This window comes from Panulirus ornatus, chromosome 64, assembly GCF_036320965.1.
Source record: "Panulirus ornatus isolate Po-2019 chromosome 64, ASM3632096v1, whole genome shotgun sequence".
NCBI classification, from domain to species: Eukaryota; Metazoa; Arthropoda; class Malacostraca; order Decapoda; family Palinuridae; genus Panulirus; species Panulirus ornatus.
In genome coordinates, this window is record NC_092287.1 from 2610578 (window position 1) to 2632066 (window position 21489).

At 36.9% G+C, this 21489-nt stretch overlaps 1 protein-coding gene across 6 annotated transcripts in view; it reads right to left on the reverse strand.

The window, feature by feature from the left end:
* Positions 1–21489, reverse strand: part of pug (pug C-1-tetrahydrofolate synthase, cytoplasmic) — a 41173-nt gene that overhangs the window by 5658 nt on the left and 14026 nt on the right. For 2 of the 6 annotated variants that reach the window (XM_071657188.1, XM_071657187.1), the window contains exons 8-22: positions 21198–21309; positions 18944–19005; positions 18492–18655; positions 16739–16912; positions 16440–16576; positions 13459–13673; positions 12384–12501; positions 11599–11816; positions 11178–11333; positions 10786–10989; positions 9401–9504; positions 8941–9099; positions 7033–7159; positions 4180–4332; positions 671–766 (exon numbers count right to left, since the gene is read on the reverse strand). In XM_071657188.1, the coding sequence (XP_071513289.1) occupies positions 689–766; positions 4180–4332; positions 7033–7159; positions 8941–9099; positions 9401–9504; positions 10786–10989; positions 11178–11333; positions 11599–11816; positions 12384–12501; positions 13459–13673; positions 16440–16576; positions 16739–16912; positions 18492–18655; positions 18944–19005; positions 21198–21309 (2181 nt within the window). In that variant the 3' untranslated portion in view covers positions 671–688. The remainder of the gene's footprint in view (positions 1–670; positions 767–4179; positions 4333–7032; positions 7160–8940; positions 9100–9400; positions 9505–10785; positions 10990–11177; positions 11334–11598; positions 11817–12383; positions 12502–13458; positions 13674–16439; positions 16577–16738; positions 16913–18491; positions 18656–18943; positions 19006–21197; positions 21310–21489) is intronic. The other 4 variants (XM_071657190.1, XM_071657189.1, XM_071657186.1 and 1 more) reach the window with 2 other exon arrangements.

The window sequence follows — 21489 nt, forward strand, 5'->3', positions numbered from 1 at the left end:
AATCTTTGACAAGATTCTTAGTTTCTGCTTCATTAATCGAAAGTTCAAAACAATAATAAACGAAAGGTCACTTGCACTGTGCAAATGCACAAATTTATGTAAAACCAAGAACATTTTCTTCTTGGATTTTATATGAAATATGTGGAAATTCAACATATGCCATTCAGTTGTGATAAAGCAATAAGCATAAACAATGCAACAAGATAGAGAGAGAATATAAGCACTAATGTACAAGCCAACTAGTTGGTTATGCTTCGAAGAGTACAGTGCTTAAATGATCAATCTCCTTCACATGTTCCAACCATTTCACAACTAATTCATAATATTTCAAACTATATACCAAAATAAGCAAGAATACAATTTTGCAAGTACAACTCAATATATGTGGCCTTCAAGGTAACATCAAATCACACCAACCCATTTTCAAATGTTTGAAATCATATACTAACAAATCTCTTGGGCAGCTGTAGTTCCCTACTTCATCAAAGTGACTAACAACATTATGTTTCCAATACTGATCAATACTTTAACTGACAAGAAATAACAGGACAAAACTATTCATCTAATAATATTTATTATTAGCAATCAATAGAGATCTTACTGCCTGTCATTCATGAAAATGTGACAAAAAACTAATCAATGATTTACCTTTCCATATACACGGACTTACCTTAATCTTACTTGGGCCTCACTTAGGAGTGAGGCGGCGCAGCCAGTGCAAGCCGCGAGCCAGCGTTGGTGGACGTGGGACTTGCCCAGACTCCTTCTAAGAGGTGACACACATGATCATGCTTAAACAGGGATATACCTAATCTACAAAATTATATAAAATTCTTCAACTGTAGTAGATATTGTGAAAAAACTCATAATACATAACCTATACAGCTTCATTTAGGAGTCATTGTAAGCATGCTTTAATCATGCCTTTTGAATTCAGAAAAAGTAAAAAAAAAAAAAAAAATCTATGGTTCCCTTGTAACTACTTAAAACACATATGGCCTATGAAAAAAAATTGAAGAGAGATTTTCAATAATATCAACAGGTTGCCCCTTCTTACGAGAGCATGTGATCCAAGATTATGTCAACATATGTAAAATGCTATACTATGCATCAAGCACACTGGACTTATGGAGTGTATATAAATAAATTTGACCAAGGTATGGAACAATCAATTATGGCAGCATTTTATTGCTTTATCTACTCAATCTGTTCTAAGAAGCAAAACTGAAACAATTGTAGTGTGTGGTCACTAACCAAACAAGAGGAAATAAATGAGAGTAGAACAGGAAGATACATGATATCTGTGCACGGCAGCAGATACAAGGAAAAATTATAAGACATTAAAAAACTCACTTGTGGTAAGAATTAGTAATTAAATCTCCAGTTATACCAAGAAATATACTGAAAAATTTTGAGTGTCCAGCACAAGAAATGGAGAGACTTCAAAGTTCTACCCAGTGATATAAAGTCATCTCAAATCTTCAACCAATGTTAGACTCCTGGCTTAAGAAAATACCATATCAACCTAAAATCAATAACTAAGTTGTGTGGCAGATCATGACAATACCACTGTGAGTCAAGCAAGATATGCTGCGAGCACTAAGAGCAAATACCCCTGCCTCATGCAAAATTTCATCATTCATACTTGTAAGCATGAGAAAACTCATGCCATGTGTCATCTTCATCCATCATCATGTTCACCCTCTTCCAGTTCTCTGTATGTATGGTCCAAGACTCTCACCCATACTATACTGTTAGGACAATTGAGCCTTCAAACATGCCCATATTTGCCTTTACAGACACAAGGTCTCTTCCACACATGCAACTTAACAAGCCAAGAACTGTAATGCACTCTTCCATCATGTGACATGCTTCAATACCTACACTTCTAGCCACTGCTACAACCACTCCTTGATACCTAAAAGAACTCTTAATTCTTCCAGTTCCTGCATATCGAAACTAGCATTCAAACCACTGTCTCACTCCTTTATTGCGTCTTAACTTATTTGTCTTCATTTTAACAACTTTCTTAATCTACAAATTCTCCAAAACTCTGCTACAAACCTCTGGATTCTACCATCACACATATACACAAAGAACAAATAATCCATCTTCCATTCTCTAGCACCTACAATGGAAGATACACCCTTTCTCCAAGACCATTGCATCAAACTCTCCTACTACCACATGCATAAGCGATCAAACAACCTTGCTGATGTCACACATCTTTGACACAAACCCATGTTCACGAAGAACCATTCACCCATGTCCCTGTTTACTTGCATACATGCTTATCTCTTCCATTTAAACTCCTCACTGATATCATAAGCTCATTTACCCCATACACAGTATCCAAACAACATTCTGTTAGATATCTGTCAATCCTAAAACTTTCCATATGACATGGCTGTCAACCCAAATATTTCTCATATTTCAAGGTAAAAATCTATTAAATAACTCTCTAGAAACAACACTGCTCCTCAGTCAGTTGGTCTGCACATGACTCCAACCTCTCAATCATCCCTTTCCCAAATACCTAACCAGGTGCACTCAAAAGACTGACACCACTATAGTTTGAATAATCATATCTGTCCTTGCCTTTAAACAAGGGCACTATTCATAACTCCACCAATCCTTGCATCCTTCCTTGGGCCATGCATATGTTAAAAAGCCTGACTAATCAATAAACATCATTACCAAATTTCTTGAAAAACTTAAATGCAATGACATCTATTCCTGATGCATTTTCATGATGAGCAGTGCTTTCATTTCTTCCTCTCTTTTCATCATCCCATTTCCCATGATTCTCACTACACATCCTAGCTATATACAAACACACCAACACCACATCAATTTCCACACACTATAGGCTTTATCATATATTGTTTTTATTTGCTTTATCAGTGTTTCAGAGTTCTTAAAATGTACTAACTCTTCTGAAAGTTATTTTGCCAAAATTCAGGCAGATGGCTGTGCAAGACTTCCATGCACCACACCAAAAGGGTTAAAACATTTCAGTTAATACATATAAAACCGTTACTCTTTTCAACTTCCTCCAAATGAGAATGACTAGAGAATGGATGTGAGCGAATGAGGCCATTCTTTGTCTGAACCTGCTGCTACCTTGCTATCATGGAAAGAGAAAGAGAGAGAAATGCAAAGAAAGCACCTCTACTACTTAGGCATGTTCTTTTACTCATGGTATCTATTCACCTGATACACATTTGTTTTTTAGCATTCATGTTGTCTCTAAAAATCTCCAACATACTAGAAGTAAATTACACAAAATATCATTGTATGGTACCAATAAAACTCCATTAACTGTGATGGTTCTGCTGCTGTAGTTGTATTCATCTGAAGAGCAAAATTTAGTAAAAACACTAATACCTCATGATTCTTTTCTATTTCTAACTTGTACACCATCCAGAAGGTATGTTAAATATTTCTGGTGATGCTATCATGCATTCTATCCTCTATCGAAAAATACATAAAAGAGCACTTGTTCCAATTCAAATTCCATGCAGAGTTAAGTAACACTGCAAGCTGTAACAGTAATCTTAAGTCAATGATAATTATAGCTATGAATAAGAAGAATGAAACACACTAAAAAAAATTTAGCTTCTATGTGATGTAGCAAAAAAATTAACAATAATACTGATGTAATACTAAAAACTAATGTGTACTCACTATAATGCTTAGCCAACTTCAGGCAAAGTCCATGTTATCAGCGTTCCAGTACTCAAGTGCTTTGTCATACAAGCAAGTGCCATACTGATAGTCTGCCCAGTATGCCAATTAATAAGAAAAGAATCTGATGTATTTGCCTTAGACTACAAGATAAATATCAATCATGTAATTATGTATTTATTTTGGATAAAATTTCTGGGCAAACTGACAAGGACAAAACATTCATATTCTGGCATGGAAGGTTCACCCAAAGATAATGTTTGAGTAACCTTTTGTAAATGAGCCATGAACATTCATTAAACAAAAAATTACAAAGCCTAATTAAAGAGGAAAGAAAAGTAGAACTTAAGTAATGTAATTAGTACATAAAGAACATCAAGGCCTTCTAAAACCTACAAGCTTAAAATAACATCAATGCTACAAGGGATTAGTAAAATTCAAAGCCTCCATAATCATGCTACTTAGTAATAATCAACTTGCATATGCCCTTACCGTTCCTACAAGAGGATAAAGAAAGCCAGCACCAACTGATGCTCGTACATCCCTAACTGGGATAGTGAAGCCTGTGGGTGCACCCTTCTTGCTTGGATCTGCTGTCAAAGACAGATGAGTCTTGGCCATACATACGGGAAGGTCATTGAAACCCTGGAAAATAAGGATCTCTAGTTATATGTCTTCCATCCATAGCAAGAAAGCACAGCAATTCAACCCTAGGGAAAGGGTTTCTATGTTCTTCTCTAGCCTGAGCTTGAGGTTAGGGACCTTACTTTCCTGCTGGAAGAGACCTTGGCATGCATTATAAATTCCCAAAAAAGAAGCATATCTATATACACTCGATCTATCCCATGGGAATGGGAAAGGAGTTTAAGAATATATATATATACTGCAACCTCTGGTAAATGCATTTTCAACACATTCCTGTTTGCCTAATACAGTGTCTGACTAACAAACACACCAGCAGCAGTCACTTTCTACATACCCTAACAAAACACTTAAAGTTCATTTTGTTAATAAATGTTCATCGTCTGCTTGAGAGGTAACTAACATTTAAACAATGGAGTTATATAATCTCTAACTACCAATGAAGATCAACCATCATAAGCAAACCAGTTTCAAAAACTGTATAACTACCTCCTTCAAGGATATGACAACCAGACTTCTCCATTCAAACACTTATTTGTGCTTATCAGACTAATCAATTGTTGATGTTTCCGCAAAACCACTCATCCTCACATGAATATCCACCATGCTCGACTATCCACAGCTCTTTACACACTTCAAGCACGGGCCAGAATAAAGATACACGAAATAAGTAGCATAAGATTGTTGTTCCATGCAGTACTGCTTAATTGTAAGTATACCATTTCCCACGTCAGGTAGTGCCAAGAAACAGACCATGAAAGACCCATCCACTTATATAAACATACATGCACATACATATATACACATGCACATACTCACCTTCATCCATTCCTGGAGCAACCCTGCCCCACAGGAAACAGCATCGCTACCCCGTGTCAGCGAGGTAGCATCATGAAACAGACAAAGAAAGACCCATCCACTCACATGCATACACACACATACAAATACATATACATACATATACATAACATATACACATTCATATATTTCTTTATGCTTATTCGCCATTTCCCGCATTAGCAAGGTAGCATGAAGAACAGAGGACTGAGCCTAATAGGGAAAATACTCACTTGGCCCCTTTCTCAGTTCCTTTCTTTAGAAAAGTAAAAAACTGAAGGGGAGGATTTCCAGGTCTCCGCTCCCTCCCCTTTGAGTCAACTTCTTTATTCTTTGCAAGCCTCTCACCCTCCTGTATGTTCAGGCCCCAAATGCTCAAATTCCTTTTCACTCCATCCTTCCACCTCCAATTTGGTCTCCCACTTCTCCTTGTTCCCTCCACCTCTGATCCATATATCCTCTTTGTCAATCTTTCCTCACTCATTCTCTCCATATGTCCAAATCATTGTAGATGACAGAAAAGCACAACGCAGACTCTTCTTCATTACATAAGAATAAAGAGAAATGACATAAATGAAAAACTGGAAATTCAATCTATTTAACCCTCTAAGTCAATAAACAAACACTGTTGATATTACATAAAATATCATACAACAATGGATTACAAGCATAATTAGGTTAATGCTTCACATACAAATAACTGTGTCCTGACCAGACTGTACCTTGTATCCCAATGAAAATCCTCATAAAAATCCTCCCTCTCTCTTGCTAAATGCATAAAGATTAAACTCTCCCACAAAGTATGAAAATTAAGTTTTCTAGCCAGTACATTACAGTACATCAGATCAAGATTATCTTGTGTGCACATAACAGGTTTCAGAGGCTTTTTAATGCCTATTAATCATGGTTGTTCCAACAACTCATGTACGGTTAGACCAAACAAACCAGAACAATCTTACAGTATGTCGTTACAAGATCATCCAAAGCCCCTCTTCCTCCACTTCTTATGAACTGTTCAACGTATGATTTTTGGAACACACTTAAACCATTACCTGGACCTTTTCCAGCATCCGGGGAAGAAACTACAAAACTACCATCACTAGTGTCACCTGCTACCAAAGATCCCTCATCACAGAGTTGCAATTTTGCAAATCAGTTATAAAGAGCTTATATGAGAGTTCAGAATGCTACATGAATAACTATCCTTTCCACTACAAACATCAAATATCAATGGATTGCCACCTCAGCATTTATCTACAAACTTGGCTATAACTCTAATGAATTTCAATTTAAGGATCTTCTACTCAAGTAAATGTATTCATAGTTTACATGATTTAGTCCGTTACTACAATCAATCATACTTGCCCCTTCTGTAAATAAAGTATAACCTAAAACTAATTTTCAATCGAATCAAGTACCTGCATGCTCTTAGCATGTAGGAAACCTTGGTGAACCTTCAATGGTACTTAGGGTGATAAAAGGTATGAATGGTATTAACAGACTCCACCTGCTTGTATTTACACCTTTGGCAAAGCCGTAACATTAACCATTGACAAAAAGGAACACAGTTTCATCTTGAATTTCTCACTCCTAAGAAGGCCATAATTTCCCTGCTATTGGAAGCAGCACAACCTTGAAGCTTTTGAAGCTTAAGAGAATAGGCTCCAGGGGTTATAAATCAATAAAAATCATAATATAATTACAATACTAATCATAATAAACATTACCTCATTAATACAGGAAACAGTGATCAAGCATGAAAACAAAATCATAACAACAGGCATGAACCTTTGATTTTGAGATTGCACATGAAAAAGTTTGGGAAGCCCTGACCTACTTGAAAAAGCCACTGCACATTAGACTAACCTGCTTCCTGTAACGGTTGATCTGCTCTTGTGCCTCAGGTTGGATTTCTATGTCATCTGCACCATAGATCTTTTGGGCAATGGTACGGATCTTTTCTTCCACAGACAGATTCAGATCATATAAGAACCTAAAAAAAATTGCAATGCTGTAATAGAAACCACTACAGATGTTAGGTGAAAATGCACATTTGAGAGCGAAAATACATTAGCAGCTGACTCAGTTTGTGTGTGTGTGTAAAAGGAAGAAGTTTAGATTAAGAAGAAAAACAATCATTAGGTCTAGCATGGTAGAAGCCCAGGTCTGTTAAAGTATGAATTTGAATGGAGAAAATTTTGGAAGTGATTTAAGTATCTAGGGGTCAACCAGGCAACAGAAAGCAAAACTGGGTCATGGGGTGGGTAAGGTGATGAAGTTATGGGAGCAATGAAATACATATAGATAGAGAAGGGCAAAATTGAGGATGTTTGAAGGTGTGGTAGTCCCAACAATGTCATATGAAACTAGGCATGAGCTACATATGAAGATGGTGGATGGGTTGGAAATAAAATGCTGAGGACGCGGTATGAGGGGTTTCACTGCATAAGTAATAAAAGGCTCAGAGAGGTCTGGTAATATGAAGTATGTGACAGAAAGCTGAAAAGGTTGTGCTGAAATGGTTTGAACATATGGAGAGAATGAGTAAGAAGAGGTTGAAAAAGAGGATATTTTTTTTTTGGGGGGGGAACCAGAGACCAAACTGGGGATGAAAGGAAGGATGACATGAAAAATAGTAAGGGTGGTTGGGGCCTGAACATGCACGGGATAGAGTGAACTGGAACATTGCAGTATACAGGGGAACACATGCTTTCACTGGATCGAACCAGGTTATGTAAAGAAGCTGGGGAAACATACTTTCAATGGATTGAACCATGGTTAACGAAGAAGCTGGGGAAACCATGGAGATGTCTGTGGGAGCTGGTTGTGAATGAGGGGCTGTGGTTTCAGTGCACTGAACATGACAGATAATGAATGGATGAGAACAAATGCAATCTTTCTTTGTCTGCTCCTGGCACTACCACACTAACATGGGAAACAAAATTAATTGATGCAAGATTCAGAAAGCAGATGCTTCTAGGCATCCTGCATTATTGTAAGAGCATAGCCAGCCACTAGTTTCCCAGTGGCTCAAGAGTATTCTCATATGCTTTGGCCAACTGTACTTGTTAAAGCTAACTTGTAAGAATTGTATTGACATTAATATGTCAATACAATTCTTATTTATTTTTTCAATACTATCTTCTTCAAGTTGTTACCTTACTCAAGAACTAATAATCACTTAGATATAAACAAAACTAACAGATGAAATGGGTGCTACAAGTGGAACAGCTAACAACTACAGGAATCTATTATTCACATTACAATTTACAAGAAATGGGGTAAATTGTATCCATATATTTTTTTCTCAGCTCTCTTCACAGGGTTGTTGATTAAATCAACAAATAATTTATTTGGATATACATAAAAATAATAGAGAAAACTGGTATAAATCAGATGAAATAATGTAGTAAGTCATCTCTCCCCCTCCATGCAGTTGTTGCCTTTACAACTTGGGAGTAAAACACTACCACATCTATGTGATAAAGTGCTAAATGGCATGGTAAACAGTGATCCTCTGACTCCCTCTATTCACCAAATGAACTTTAATTGACAGTATGAATAGAAGTTGCTACATTAGAAAATTTGACGAATGATTTATGTATTATGGCCAACATCCCAGCAAAAGCTTGGAGAAAACTCTCCTAAGGACTGTGCCACTCAAGTTTCCCTAGAGCTAGTTTCATAGTTTCTTGGAAGTTTGCAAGACACACTGAATGAACCTGATGATCAAGAAAAATTAATTATATTCACTGAGCACACTGCTTCTTGTACCTGAAATCTGATGGCAGACTTGCAGCAGCAACAACAGCCTCTGCTAACTGGACAGCCCCAGCTCCTCCCTTGGCCCAGTGGTTGCAAATGACGGCATCAGTAGCTCCCGCATCAACCGATAGTTTCTTTACAAGATTAAGTTCTGCCTCTGTGTCTGTCCTGGAGGTAAAATTTTGGGGTACACTTGTATTGGAAAAATCAAATAACATTACATATCTATAAATCCAACCATCCTATCTTAGTTTCCTTCATATAACGAAAGCATTTAATGACACTAACAAAAAAGCAAACTTTTCACATCCTATATCCAAGAAAGGAGACATCTACATTATCTGATCTCAACAAAGAAGGATTGTATGTTCTTACTTTACATAAATCATTTCACACACAAAATATTTCACTCGATAACCTTAGCACTTACCTAAGTAGATTCTGCAACATAAACACCTAATAAACTCACACAAATGCATTGATGGCAACGACAACTGGCACACCAAACATTCTACCATTCTCAATCTGCTTCTTCAAATTGCTGAATCCTCCTTCTACCAGACCTAAATTCTCCTGAAGAATAAAAAATTCACATTTGAAAAATGGTAGAGTTTATGTACTAAACTTTATGCACAGTTATGGAAGAAGGAGCTCTACACTTATAAGGTTCAATCTCAAATTCTTTAACACCTATTATATTCTGTAACTTTTTATTATCTGCATCCATATTCTTCATTTCACAAGTATCAATTACCTCCAACTATATGAGTATTTTTTCACTTCTTATTTCTTGCATAATTTTTTGCTAAGTTCACTTGACCCCTCTTTGTTGATTTCAAAGCAATGCCCTTTATCAACATTATCAATCCAATTTAGAAACTTGAAAAGTTGCAATAATGTCCTCCCTCTTTCCTTCAGTGAAGACAAATCCATGACCACTATCCTTTATTAGTAATCAGTCCCTCATTTCAAGGACTCTCTTTGGTACCCCACTGGAACTTCTATATTTGATTTCTGCTTTTTCATATGCAGAGTACAAGCTAGATCTCATGCGTACTGTCAATATACTTTCTATAAATTATCCCATCCAAATAATTAAATGTAGATGATCAACTAACATATCTAACTTTCTTAATTCCCCTAATGTGGTATACTGATAATAAACTGTGCAGTATGTTAATCAACCTTTAACTCCATTTCACACACACATTCCTGTAGTTTAAACCTTCTTTCAATACTGTATCTTCACTCTGCATTTCTTTGGGAAGAACTTTCTTGGCCCAATAACTGTTACAATAAGTGTTTAGTTTCCATTATGCCATGTCAAGCTATTTACCATTTCTTGAAAAAATATGTACGTGAATATGTGAAAGAAATATGTGAATAGAAAAATAATAATAATTTGGGGTAAGTGAGATCATGTTTCACTATTGTGGGTGATGCATGAGTCATGGGATGCCAGCCTCAAGGTGGTGTGCTCCTGTCAAGTAACTCACTTCCACACCCTGGATTCTTGATCTGTGACTCATCCCATGTCCATGTTTCCGCTGCAGAGGTCAGGATTGGAAGTACTATGCTATCCCTTAATCCTTTCTTCACTTCCATACATACACCTCTACCCTTCATTATTCCACTGTGGGAGCCAATGACTTGTAAAACGTACTGCTCTCTCCCTGAACTATCCTTCCATAGCACCAAACTTACCCATGATAGCTACCAAATACAATAATGTTTATGACAATTATGAATTTGATACACTATTCTAGGTCATACATTTCTTAATACATCTGTTTGTAAATGATTGCTCTATAATATCATAAGCACCAAATAGTAAATGTCACAACACCAACTTACTTCAGTGTATGGAGATGGTAGAGGTACTCCTGGTGTGACAGTAGGACCACCACCATGCATCTTGAGGGCTCGAATTGTAGCTACTAGAACCACTGCATTAGGTATCAGGCCGGAGTAACGACACTTAATATTAAAGAATTTCTCCATACCAATGTCTGCGCCAAAGCCTGCTTCTGTCACAACAATCCCTTCCTCACCAACCAACTGTTTGAATGTAGGATGAAATGTGTTATCAAAATGTAAAAAGCTATCAAACATATGTATAGTCTTGCTCTATGAAAATCATTTTTCAATTTGTTACATCTTAAGCAACATCTTGACTTTTCAATCCCAGAAAAAATAACCCTTGCAAGCTATCATTTATGCACTGTACTATATGGAAAACAATTTACCTTGAGAGCAATTTTATCTGCCAAAATGGAAGAATTGCCATGAGCAATGTTGGCAAATGGTCCAGCATGCACAAACACTGGTGTTCCCTCCAGGGTCTGCATGAGGTTGGGTTGGATGGCATCTTTCATGAGGACTGTCAGTGCACCACTTGCACCCTAGAAAAAGAATATATAATATCAGAAACCAATTCTAAGAAGTCTCTAAGTTACTTTTCAAATATGTTTTGTGTGCAATCTAATTATAGTAATTTACTCAATACCCAAAAGGACCATGTAATAGTAATTTCAAAAACTTCAAAACTTATGTTATATTTACTCTTTCCTAAAATATTTATAAGTGGATGAAAAGTGAATATGAAAGCATCATATGCTTCTTGAAATGGAATCCATTAAAGATTTACCTTAAATGTTTCTTACTAACCAGATCCTCAGCAGTGACAGGATTACCAGAAGTATCAGAAGCCACAACCATTCTCCCTAGTCGTTCCCTCATATCTGCCAAAGAGGTAGTCAAAGCCAAGACTGCCATGATCTCGCTTGCAACTGTGATGTCAAACTGGCATTCTCTGGTGTGATTCTTCTCTGTAGGGCTCTGGCCAACGGTGATCTTCCGTAGAAACCGGTCATTTGTGTCCAAGACTTCAAAGAAATAATCATATCAGTAGTTTTGTAGTATGCTTGCACACGCTTCCAAGTATCAGTTACAATAATTTCATGTCATTCTAGGAGGGAAAAAATCAGTAATAACAAGAATGAAATGGCTATCCAAATAGATAAAAAGATCATGCTTTTTCATGGAAAGAATAAATTTTACTTAATTTTTTTTCAATGGTGTCATCAGACCCCATCTGCACAAGGTTACATCATGAGGGAAAGGTCACCTTTAGCAAGGTTGTATCATTGTCATTGGGTAAAAAGGAGCAAAAACTTGTCAACCCACTCCAAAGGAGTCCATAATTGCCCTACTAATGATTGTGATACACCTGTGAATTTGCAAAAGCTCATATATTGCATGTCTCTCATTCTCATACATTTTCATGCCCTGGGACCTTAAAGCTTCTTTCAATCCATCCTTCTATTTTTTTCAGTCTTCATCTCATTATCATTCTCCCCACTTTTAACACATAGATCTTCTTCAGTCAGTCTTTCTTTACTCAGTCTCTCCGACAAATGTCAAATTTTTATTTGTACAGAATATAAACAAACCTCTCTGCCATGTGATTGTAGAAGGATCAATGTTCAAGCGCACAAACTTTGTAATCTCTTCATCAGTCAATTTATCAGGATCAGTTTCTACAATACCTAACTTCTCCAGGCGGTTCAACTGTTGAGTATAAAAACAAATCAAAATGTATTACTTTCAATATACAATATTTGCAAAGTAATGTAGAATCAACACATCAACTATAATATGAAGTATTAAATCTTTAGCAATATGAACCTGTAATACTTTAATTATCAGTAAGAAGGGTTTTTCCCTCATTCCATGAGCAGAACAACAGCCATGAGTGAACAAGAAGTGAAGCCCAATTAGTAGCTTCCATTGTCTCATGCATTCCTTAAGTGCTCTACCAAGGGAGATGTGCTCCTCCTTCCACAGATGTGGTTTTGGTCACACTCTCATTGCAGATCAAAGCAGTCATTCATATACACCATTCTAAAATTCAAAATATTACTACTTTCTTTTCATCTTTGTTTCCAATTATACGTACCATTCTACATCACACAATAAGCTTACAGGAAAAAGCTTCAAATCTGCCAACAGAGGTATCAAATAATAAAAGGTACCAGAAACAACCACATACAACAGACTCTCCCACTTTTGGTCATTTCATTTTCCTGTAACCTTTTCACCATCAATACTTGGATCTACACACAGCTGAAGAGCTCAAATTAATACCTACAAATTTTTTTTCATACTTACTTTCATAAATTTCATACAAGACAGCCATGACTAAGGCACACTACTTTCTGTATCATGTTGGGGGGAAATCACAAGGGAACAATCGACCAGTGGTACCATTAATATACTTAACCAGTATTTATGAGCATCACTTCATTTTTTTAACTACTCTAACAATTATCAACATTCTATTGCATGTCTCCTACTCACTGCATGAAATATTGCAGGCAAATCTGTATAAGATGTATGGACAAAGACCAGGATAGCACAGTAATCCTCTTCTGCACTGTGGCAAATTATAACAGTATCAGAGCAAAACACGACGAAAATTGTAGCCAAAACCAATGTTTTTCTTTCCCCATCTCACAGCAAACAAACCTGAATCTGGGAGAACTGACGGACACCCTTAATTCTTGGAACAAGTCTGCTGTACAAGGCTTGGTCACTCTGAGTGGCCTCATGAAACATCCTTGCATCAATTTGGGCAGCTAGGAGATTGTTTGCTGCTGTGATAGCATGGATATCCCCAGTTAAGTGAAGGTTAAATTCATCCATTGGTATAACTTGCGAATATCCACCTCCTGCTGCACCACCTGAAATCGTGCAAGTCTTAGCATTTACTCTACCTGCCTGCCTATAATACAATTACATATAATACATTTTCTTCAGCCACAACTTACCAGGGTCATGTTTAAATTAATCAAATAAGCAAAATTCATGTTTTCAATCAACTGAGTTGTACTTATTCTAATGAAAGACATCATATACATCATCTCTTTTAGTTGTTATCAACAAGTTTTGGGTTACTGCTGGACACTTTACACAAGAAAATATGATGAATGGTACTATGTGTATTACATTATGCATTTACCTGCCTCATGCTGTTAACTGTTTATTTCTTGAGCAAGAAAGCATATCATTCATTTGTGTAAACACGCTAATGCAATACATATGACGGCTAAATGAGATTATCAATGTGGATTGCACCTAATGCCTAACTGAATGATGGCCAGCAAAGTTTTAACCATAAACAAGAGGTACAAGACAAGTGCTAAATGGAATTAAGGATAAAATGCTCAAGAAACCATTAATAACCTGCAGTGACTTCTACTTATATCTCTTGCTTCTTGTTCCCCCTCGGGGTACAACCATGAAAAGTGTCAAGTTCTCCTACCCAAACATACCTCCAAAGCATATTCTATCCTCCTCAAACCCTTTCTAGTTCCCTTTCTAATGCACCCTAAGCACTACGTCTTTCCCCCTTAGTGACCAAATAAAAAATATATAGGGAAAGATTCTTTTTTTATGAAAGCATTTTCAACTCAACATGCATATAATAAAAACAAAATATATTTTGAAGGAAGGTCTATCTTCAGGACAAAATGGCAAACAAGGAGAAATAAAACTTTAAAACCGGGACATAGGTTGATCCTACACCATGACAGTTCACAACACCATGACAGTTCACACAGTGCTACTTGCTAAGGTATACTTACACTGGTCTCATGTCCAAGGAAAGTATGCTTACAATGGCCACCCACTTGAAGGCTAATGTATGCTTATACTGGGAATTTATATCAGGGCTACAGACAAATTAACTTCAAACTCCAGAGAAATTACTCTCCTGCTCATAGGATCATTACTTAAATGAAGGTAGCAGTGTCTTACCCTTTACATCAACCTCATCTCCATTTCTCTGCAACATGTAACATTTCATTAACCTAAAATAGAAACCTGGAGGAGAAGAAACGTATGGATGTGCACTTCTTGTGCACAAACATATGTTTCTCTAGGGAAATGTTTCTGACCATCATTACCCTTCCATTACATTCTGCAACTCCAATTCACACAATTCATATAATCTTGTTTTTACCATGCAAAAGCTTCACTTTTCAGAATGCTGTTCCTCTCTCCTATCTCCCCCAGTCCACTTGCACTAAAACTAAAATATATCATGCTTACATTCTTGATTTATACTAAATATAATCCATCAATGAGTCACTTCCATACAGTAAAGCAACTGAGCTTTTTTTAACACACAATGGTGGTGGCTCTAATACTGCAAGTAGAATGGCAGTTGCAGCTGTGATGACAACAGCAACAAGGATGGCAAGGATGGAACAGCAACAAGCAATGGTGGTGGTGGCAATACTAACACCGGGGATGGTGTTTGGGTGATGGGAGCAACAGCAATGGCAACCAAGGAGGTAGTGATAGCAATTATGGTGGTGATAAAGACAGTAATGATAAAAACTGGTACTTTTATCAGGTAATGATACTCATAAATCATGTGTTTCAGGCACTCAGCAACTGCTTAAATAGTTCCAAACAGATAGAGGATTAAGGAGGGACCCATCGTCGTTTTGGTAATTTGACTTTCAATAAGCAGTTGCCCAACTGCTATCTTACACAGGTTAGCATATACCTTCTAAACTTCAGTGTAACTACCAAATACTAATGCCTGTTCCTAATGCACTCCATACACAAATCTAATGTTGTAACATTTGTAGAAATAAATACTATACATATCTAAACAACCAGTGCAAGTGCTAAAATCTATTTCAAACCATTGATACTAACACAAGAATCCACAATTACAAATATGTCACCATTACAGAAGTATCAAACCAAGTTTACCTAGTGTTTTTCAGTCAAAGGATGAAATGGTACTAATTCATGTGTACAACTGATTCTGGTACTAAAATCACACTACGCCCATCCCCTCGCCTTATGTGATGGGTACGTTGTGAAAACCTCTCAGAAAAAAGTCACATATAGTAAATCAGTAAACAATGAATAAGATGGGATGTGTGATACAGAGCAGGATATAATGTCCAAATGTATTTTCGTTTAAACCATATCAGTAAGATTTCTGGCTTCGTTTTTAGGGTCTGAGAGGTTCTCTTCTGCTTAACTGGTTCTAAGGTATGAGAAGCTGTTGCTGGACATTCAGAGGCCATATTAACAAACACAAACACTGGATTGCAGGAAAATCACAACAGCAGATAAATCCAAATCACACTAGCAGCACTGCCCTGCACACAAAGGTGGTAATGGTGAGACTGATCCACTGGCAGGAACTTGGCATGCTCCACCCATGACCAACCCGCCAACCCTCACTGAAGTTTTGGTGGACTTTCTACCACACACATCTGCATTGTACTGAATTTTTACAGCATAAAAAGGATTGGTTGAAGTAGGTTCCTTGTAGAGGAGAGAAACTGCATACCATGATCTTGCAAAGAACAAATGAGCGAACTTTCACCTAATTAGGATCAGACATTTGTCAGGTCAATCAAATAAATATCCTTCATGTCCATCCTACAGCAAAACTGCATGTATAAACTAAATCTACTAACCCTTGATGCCAAATGTAGGTCCTTGCGAGGGCTGTCGGACACAGGCAAACACATTCTTCTTCAGATGGGATCCCAGTGCTTGTGTCAAACCAATTGTAGTAGTGCTCTTGCCTTCACCCAGAGGAGTTGGGGTCATTCTAGTGCAACAATAAATTTTAAGGAATGGAACATAAATCTAAATACAGTTTCAGATATTTTTTTTCAAATTCACAACCTTTGAACTACAAATACTAAACACCTTGTTATTCAACTGGATTCTGATAACTTCACAATAAAACAAATGTCAAAACAATACCCACCCTGCCACAACAACATATTTTCCATTCTTCTGATTGCCAAGTCGCTGCAAAACTGATAAGGATACTTTGGCTTTCTTTTTACCAAACAGATCTACTTCTGAATCATGGAGTCCAATTTCAGCAGCAAGTTCTGCCACATCCTTTGGAGTCTGAGCACGAGCTATTTCAATATCACTGAAAGGTTAAGATGGTCAATATAATAAAGACCAAGATTATCATCTTATGTGACAAAATTCATACAAGTATGTGTACAAGAGGGACTTGGGGATGTGATTGTATTCAGTTCATTTCCAAAACACCACACCTGGACAACTGTCATGAGGGTTATCTAATGGTTGATACTAAGACCTAAGGCTAAGTATTACTGGACACTGAAGCTTTGAAGACAAAAATGAGCAAGACAAAATTTCTTGGCTAAATCTTTATAATCTTACAGATGTTCCATCCTAATTTTCCTGGGTCTTGAAAATATAATTCTGAAAGTTACCAGACATCAATTCAATTAAAGTTCATTATTGCTTTGGTTGTGTGAAAAGACTTGCAAAAGGGGGCATTTTCTTGGACACAATCCTCTTCATATGAAAAATATATAGCCTCAATCTGTGCTGCATTACATTGTTCCACTCTATTTTGTTCAAGAAGAAATTGTAGTGGTTTGCATTATCTAAATCTAATTTCACTCTGACTGACTTAGCCTATTGTTACTTTAAAGTTGTCATAAACTTCTATGATGTTGTGATCAGAGCTGCTAGACTTATCAACTTCAGTGAAAGTGATGTTTTATTATTTGTAAAAATTAAGTCAAGGTGTTGTTTCTTTCCTCTTGGCTTGTGTATAACCTATAAGACAATGTTTTACAATTAAGCAGTCAAAACTGCTTTTTTCATCTGCTAGGGCTTTGTTCTGTTTGAAATTCTATTGGCATCCAAAAAGCTGAGACTGAAGTCATCACACCAAATCACTGTTGGTTCTGGTCTGTCTATAATCTTCCATATTTCCTCAACATCTATTAGTACCTAAATGAGCTCTTCAGTCTGTCTGATGTGGTCTGCATGTCACATGTTAACTGTCTTGAAGACTGGTATGCTTACAACTGTCACTTCACATTTATTTCTAAAGTGAAAAATCAAGTATATGCCTTCTGCTAGCATTCTGTTAAATCAATGTTGCAGTACAACTGTCTCAAATAAGTATGGTGGTGAACACAAATGAAGAGCAGACAAAAGAGAGGGAACACTGAGTAAAAGATTATATGGCTCTAATAATGGGGGGTGGTGATCAAAAGGGACCTAAATGAATACAAAGCTATAACAACCACCAACATGAAAATGAATATTTCAGTTTTTATAATGGTAAAAAAAAAGTTATCCAGCATTAGTGCATATATGGTAAAAAGCATGCAAACATCTGATTTGTACTCATCCCTTCCAAGTAATATATCCTAATATTTCCTTTCAACAGCACTTACCCGCTGCATGTAATTTTGGCAGGTGCATTAGGTAGTAGCAGTAGTAGGAAAGAACATTACGTAGGAACCTCTACAAACACTGTGCAAGAGTTGCCCTCTGCCAGTAGCCTGTTAAGGGTTGGACACTAATGGCTAAGAGGCAGCAATGGAGTTCATTAGTTATGGAAACTCTATTGCTGTAGCTAACCCTTACAGGAGTTCCAGGAAGGAACAGGCATCAAAGATATAGAGAAATAGATAGACATGTAATGATAAGGATGGGCCAATTAGATACAACTGACTTACCTTGGGACTTTATCAAGAAGTTCCAATGGAAGATATTTTATATTCCACTTTGAAACTCTCATTTGTGAAGCAGCCTTCTGAGCCGAGATGACTGTATTGTTCATCAACATAGCTACAGTCATAGGCCCTACACCTCCAGGTACTGGTGTTATCACTGATGCAACCTACATACATGGAATTAAGGTTACCCAACTTCAAACTACCAGCCATCTTCTCTATAGCTAGAAGATATACAGATTGGAAATCATTCATGGTAGGAAACATTCTTTATCAGAATTCTTTTATATCATACACATGTAAAGTTAACAGACTTGAAGTTCGAATGAATTACTTTAGAATTCTACCTACCTCTTGTTGCAGCAAAACTAACATTTTCACCATTTGCTTATAATGAAAACTGATACATGGTATGGTGAAAAAGTGTAAAACAGCCCTACAAAAGAATATCTTACCTTCACAGCCTCATTATATGCCACATCTCCAACCAATCGAGATCCAGACTTCTTGGTGGCATCTGGAGGAAAAAATACTCTCATGTACATAGTTCCTCTCTCTCAAACAATATACAATTTTTAACACAACGATTTCCTTAACCCTTACTTTACCCTGGACTCATACGAGGAATCTACAATTGTTGCTCTAGACCTCATGCAAGGATTTAATGATTACCATTCTCATATGAATTCCAAACTGGTTTGACTATTCTACTTATCCATAGATTATCATGAGCATTCTCCCAACAATGCTGCAAAATATTTCACATTTTTCTAAGTAACCCCAAGATCACTGAAGAAGGTGTATGCCCAATGTTTTGGCAAGGTGTCATTCTCACATGGGTGTGTAATTCCTATGGAGCAAAGAGAGGCTGATGAATGAAGAGATGTAGAGCCAAGTTAGTTTTCATCATACCACTCATGTAATGTAGAAAAAGGAAAAGAAATATTGGTCTGCGGAAGGTAATCATCTGTGAACCCAATTGAAGTTAATAGCCTTGGTAACATATAGATACTTCCATTCTTTTACATTTAGGGTTCAAAACTCACACCCAAACAGCATCATAGGAACCACTATACCATCAAACATACTCAACTTTGCCCTTAAAGACCATGACCTCTCCTTCCACATACACTTCAATGCTCCTAGGACCTCACCCACTTAATGATTCACTTCAGCTGCTGTAGTTATATCAGATGATATGTCCACTCCCAAGTATCTAAACCATTCTACTTCCTTCAAATTCTCCCCCTTCAAACACACACAAACCAAACCGTCTCATCCAAATGTTCAATCTCACTTCTTTATGTTTATTCACATGAACCCTCAACTTCCTCCATTCTCATACTCCAAAACTCATAACATCAGTTTCTGGAGTTTCTCAATCATGTATGCCAACAAGGCTATAATATGTACAAACAGCAACTTACTAACCTCCCTAGGCCACCTACCCCTAGCATACTGTAGATCCATCTTCCTCTCTTCAACCCTCTATATTACATTCAATTTGCATATCTATATCTTCTACATCCTCTTTACCTTTTCTTTGCCTAGAACCATTTCCCCACCTGCTCACCTTACTGATGCTTCCCTATGTTCTCTTTTTCTCCTTACACTTTTCACCTCCCTCCAAAACATTTTCTTATTCTTCCTGAAGTCTGCCGATACTCTCTTACCCCATCTCTCATTTGCTTCGTTCTTTAATAAATATTTATATATATAAATATACATACAGGAATGGATGAAAGCAAGCAAGTATGAAGATGTACATATGTATATATGTAAATGCCCGTGTGTGTGTGTGTATGTATATGTATGTATATGTGTGAATATGGCATCTGTGTAAATATGTGTACATGAGTGGATGGGCAGTTCTTCACCTGTTTCACGACGCTACCTTGCTGACGTGGGAAATGGCAATTATGTATAACAATATTGAAAAAAAATTGTTTTCATATCTAAATATCAATAAACATGGAGGCATTTCCAGACAACACCTGCTTTTCGTTATGCTGCGAGTGAAAAGTTACCTCATGCAATACTGCATCACCTACTGATCAAGGTAAGTACAATTACACCAAAGAACTTCTTACTTCAAAGGAGTCCATCATTTCTCAGCTAATGGAAGTAATGCAGCCTTGTAGCTGCATGAGCCAATGGGGCTATTGTTGATAAATGCAATAAAATACATACATACTTCATTAATACATCTACCAACCTAGTAATGACTGCAAGAAGTACTGGAAGAAAATAACAGCTTAAGAACTATGTTGCTTTTGTTATAAAACTAAGGCACATATAACGAATTAAAGAATAATGACCATTTCAATTTGCAAAATGTGTTTATAAAGATTTTAGTCTTTGCCTAATATATGTATGCCATTAAGAGAGACTTGCCATGCACTCAAAAATTACAGCACCTGAAAAGAAAATCCTAATATGCAAATTCATGCAACTATCTGCCCATAAATCTAATCAGTTCCTTACCTCAATGGCGTAAGCATAAAGTTTCAATCATTTGTTGTTCTCAAATTATTATGATCAGAAGTATGTACCCAAAGAGACATGGGTGACATATAATGCCCTGCATACATTGTGTGATGGCAGGGACAATGAATGCAGAAACAATGTTTTCAATTTGTGCCATTATTAAAAAGAAAAATCTGGTTCCCTTCCTAAACAAAGTATATGTATAATGAATCAAAAGCTCACCAGGGATAGAATTAATTCCACAGTCAATCACCACAGCTCCAGGCTTTATCCAGGATCCCTTCACAAATTCTGGTCGACCAATTCCTACTACCAAAATGTCAGCTGTTCGGACCTGCAGAAATATCATTAAAAGTGAAGCTGTAACCTTCAAAAGAGGGATAGATGGATGAAGAAGAGGCTTTGGGGTGTCAGTGACAAAATCAATGAGGGTGATATGTGTGCACTGTCAAAAAAAATAAACAAATGTTTATAATCAGGGGGAAATATGCTCTCACTGGGCATGGAATAATCT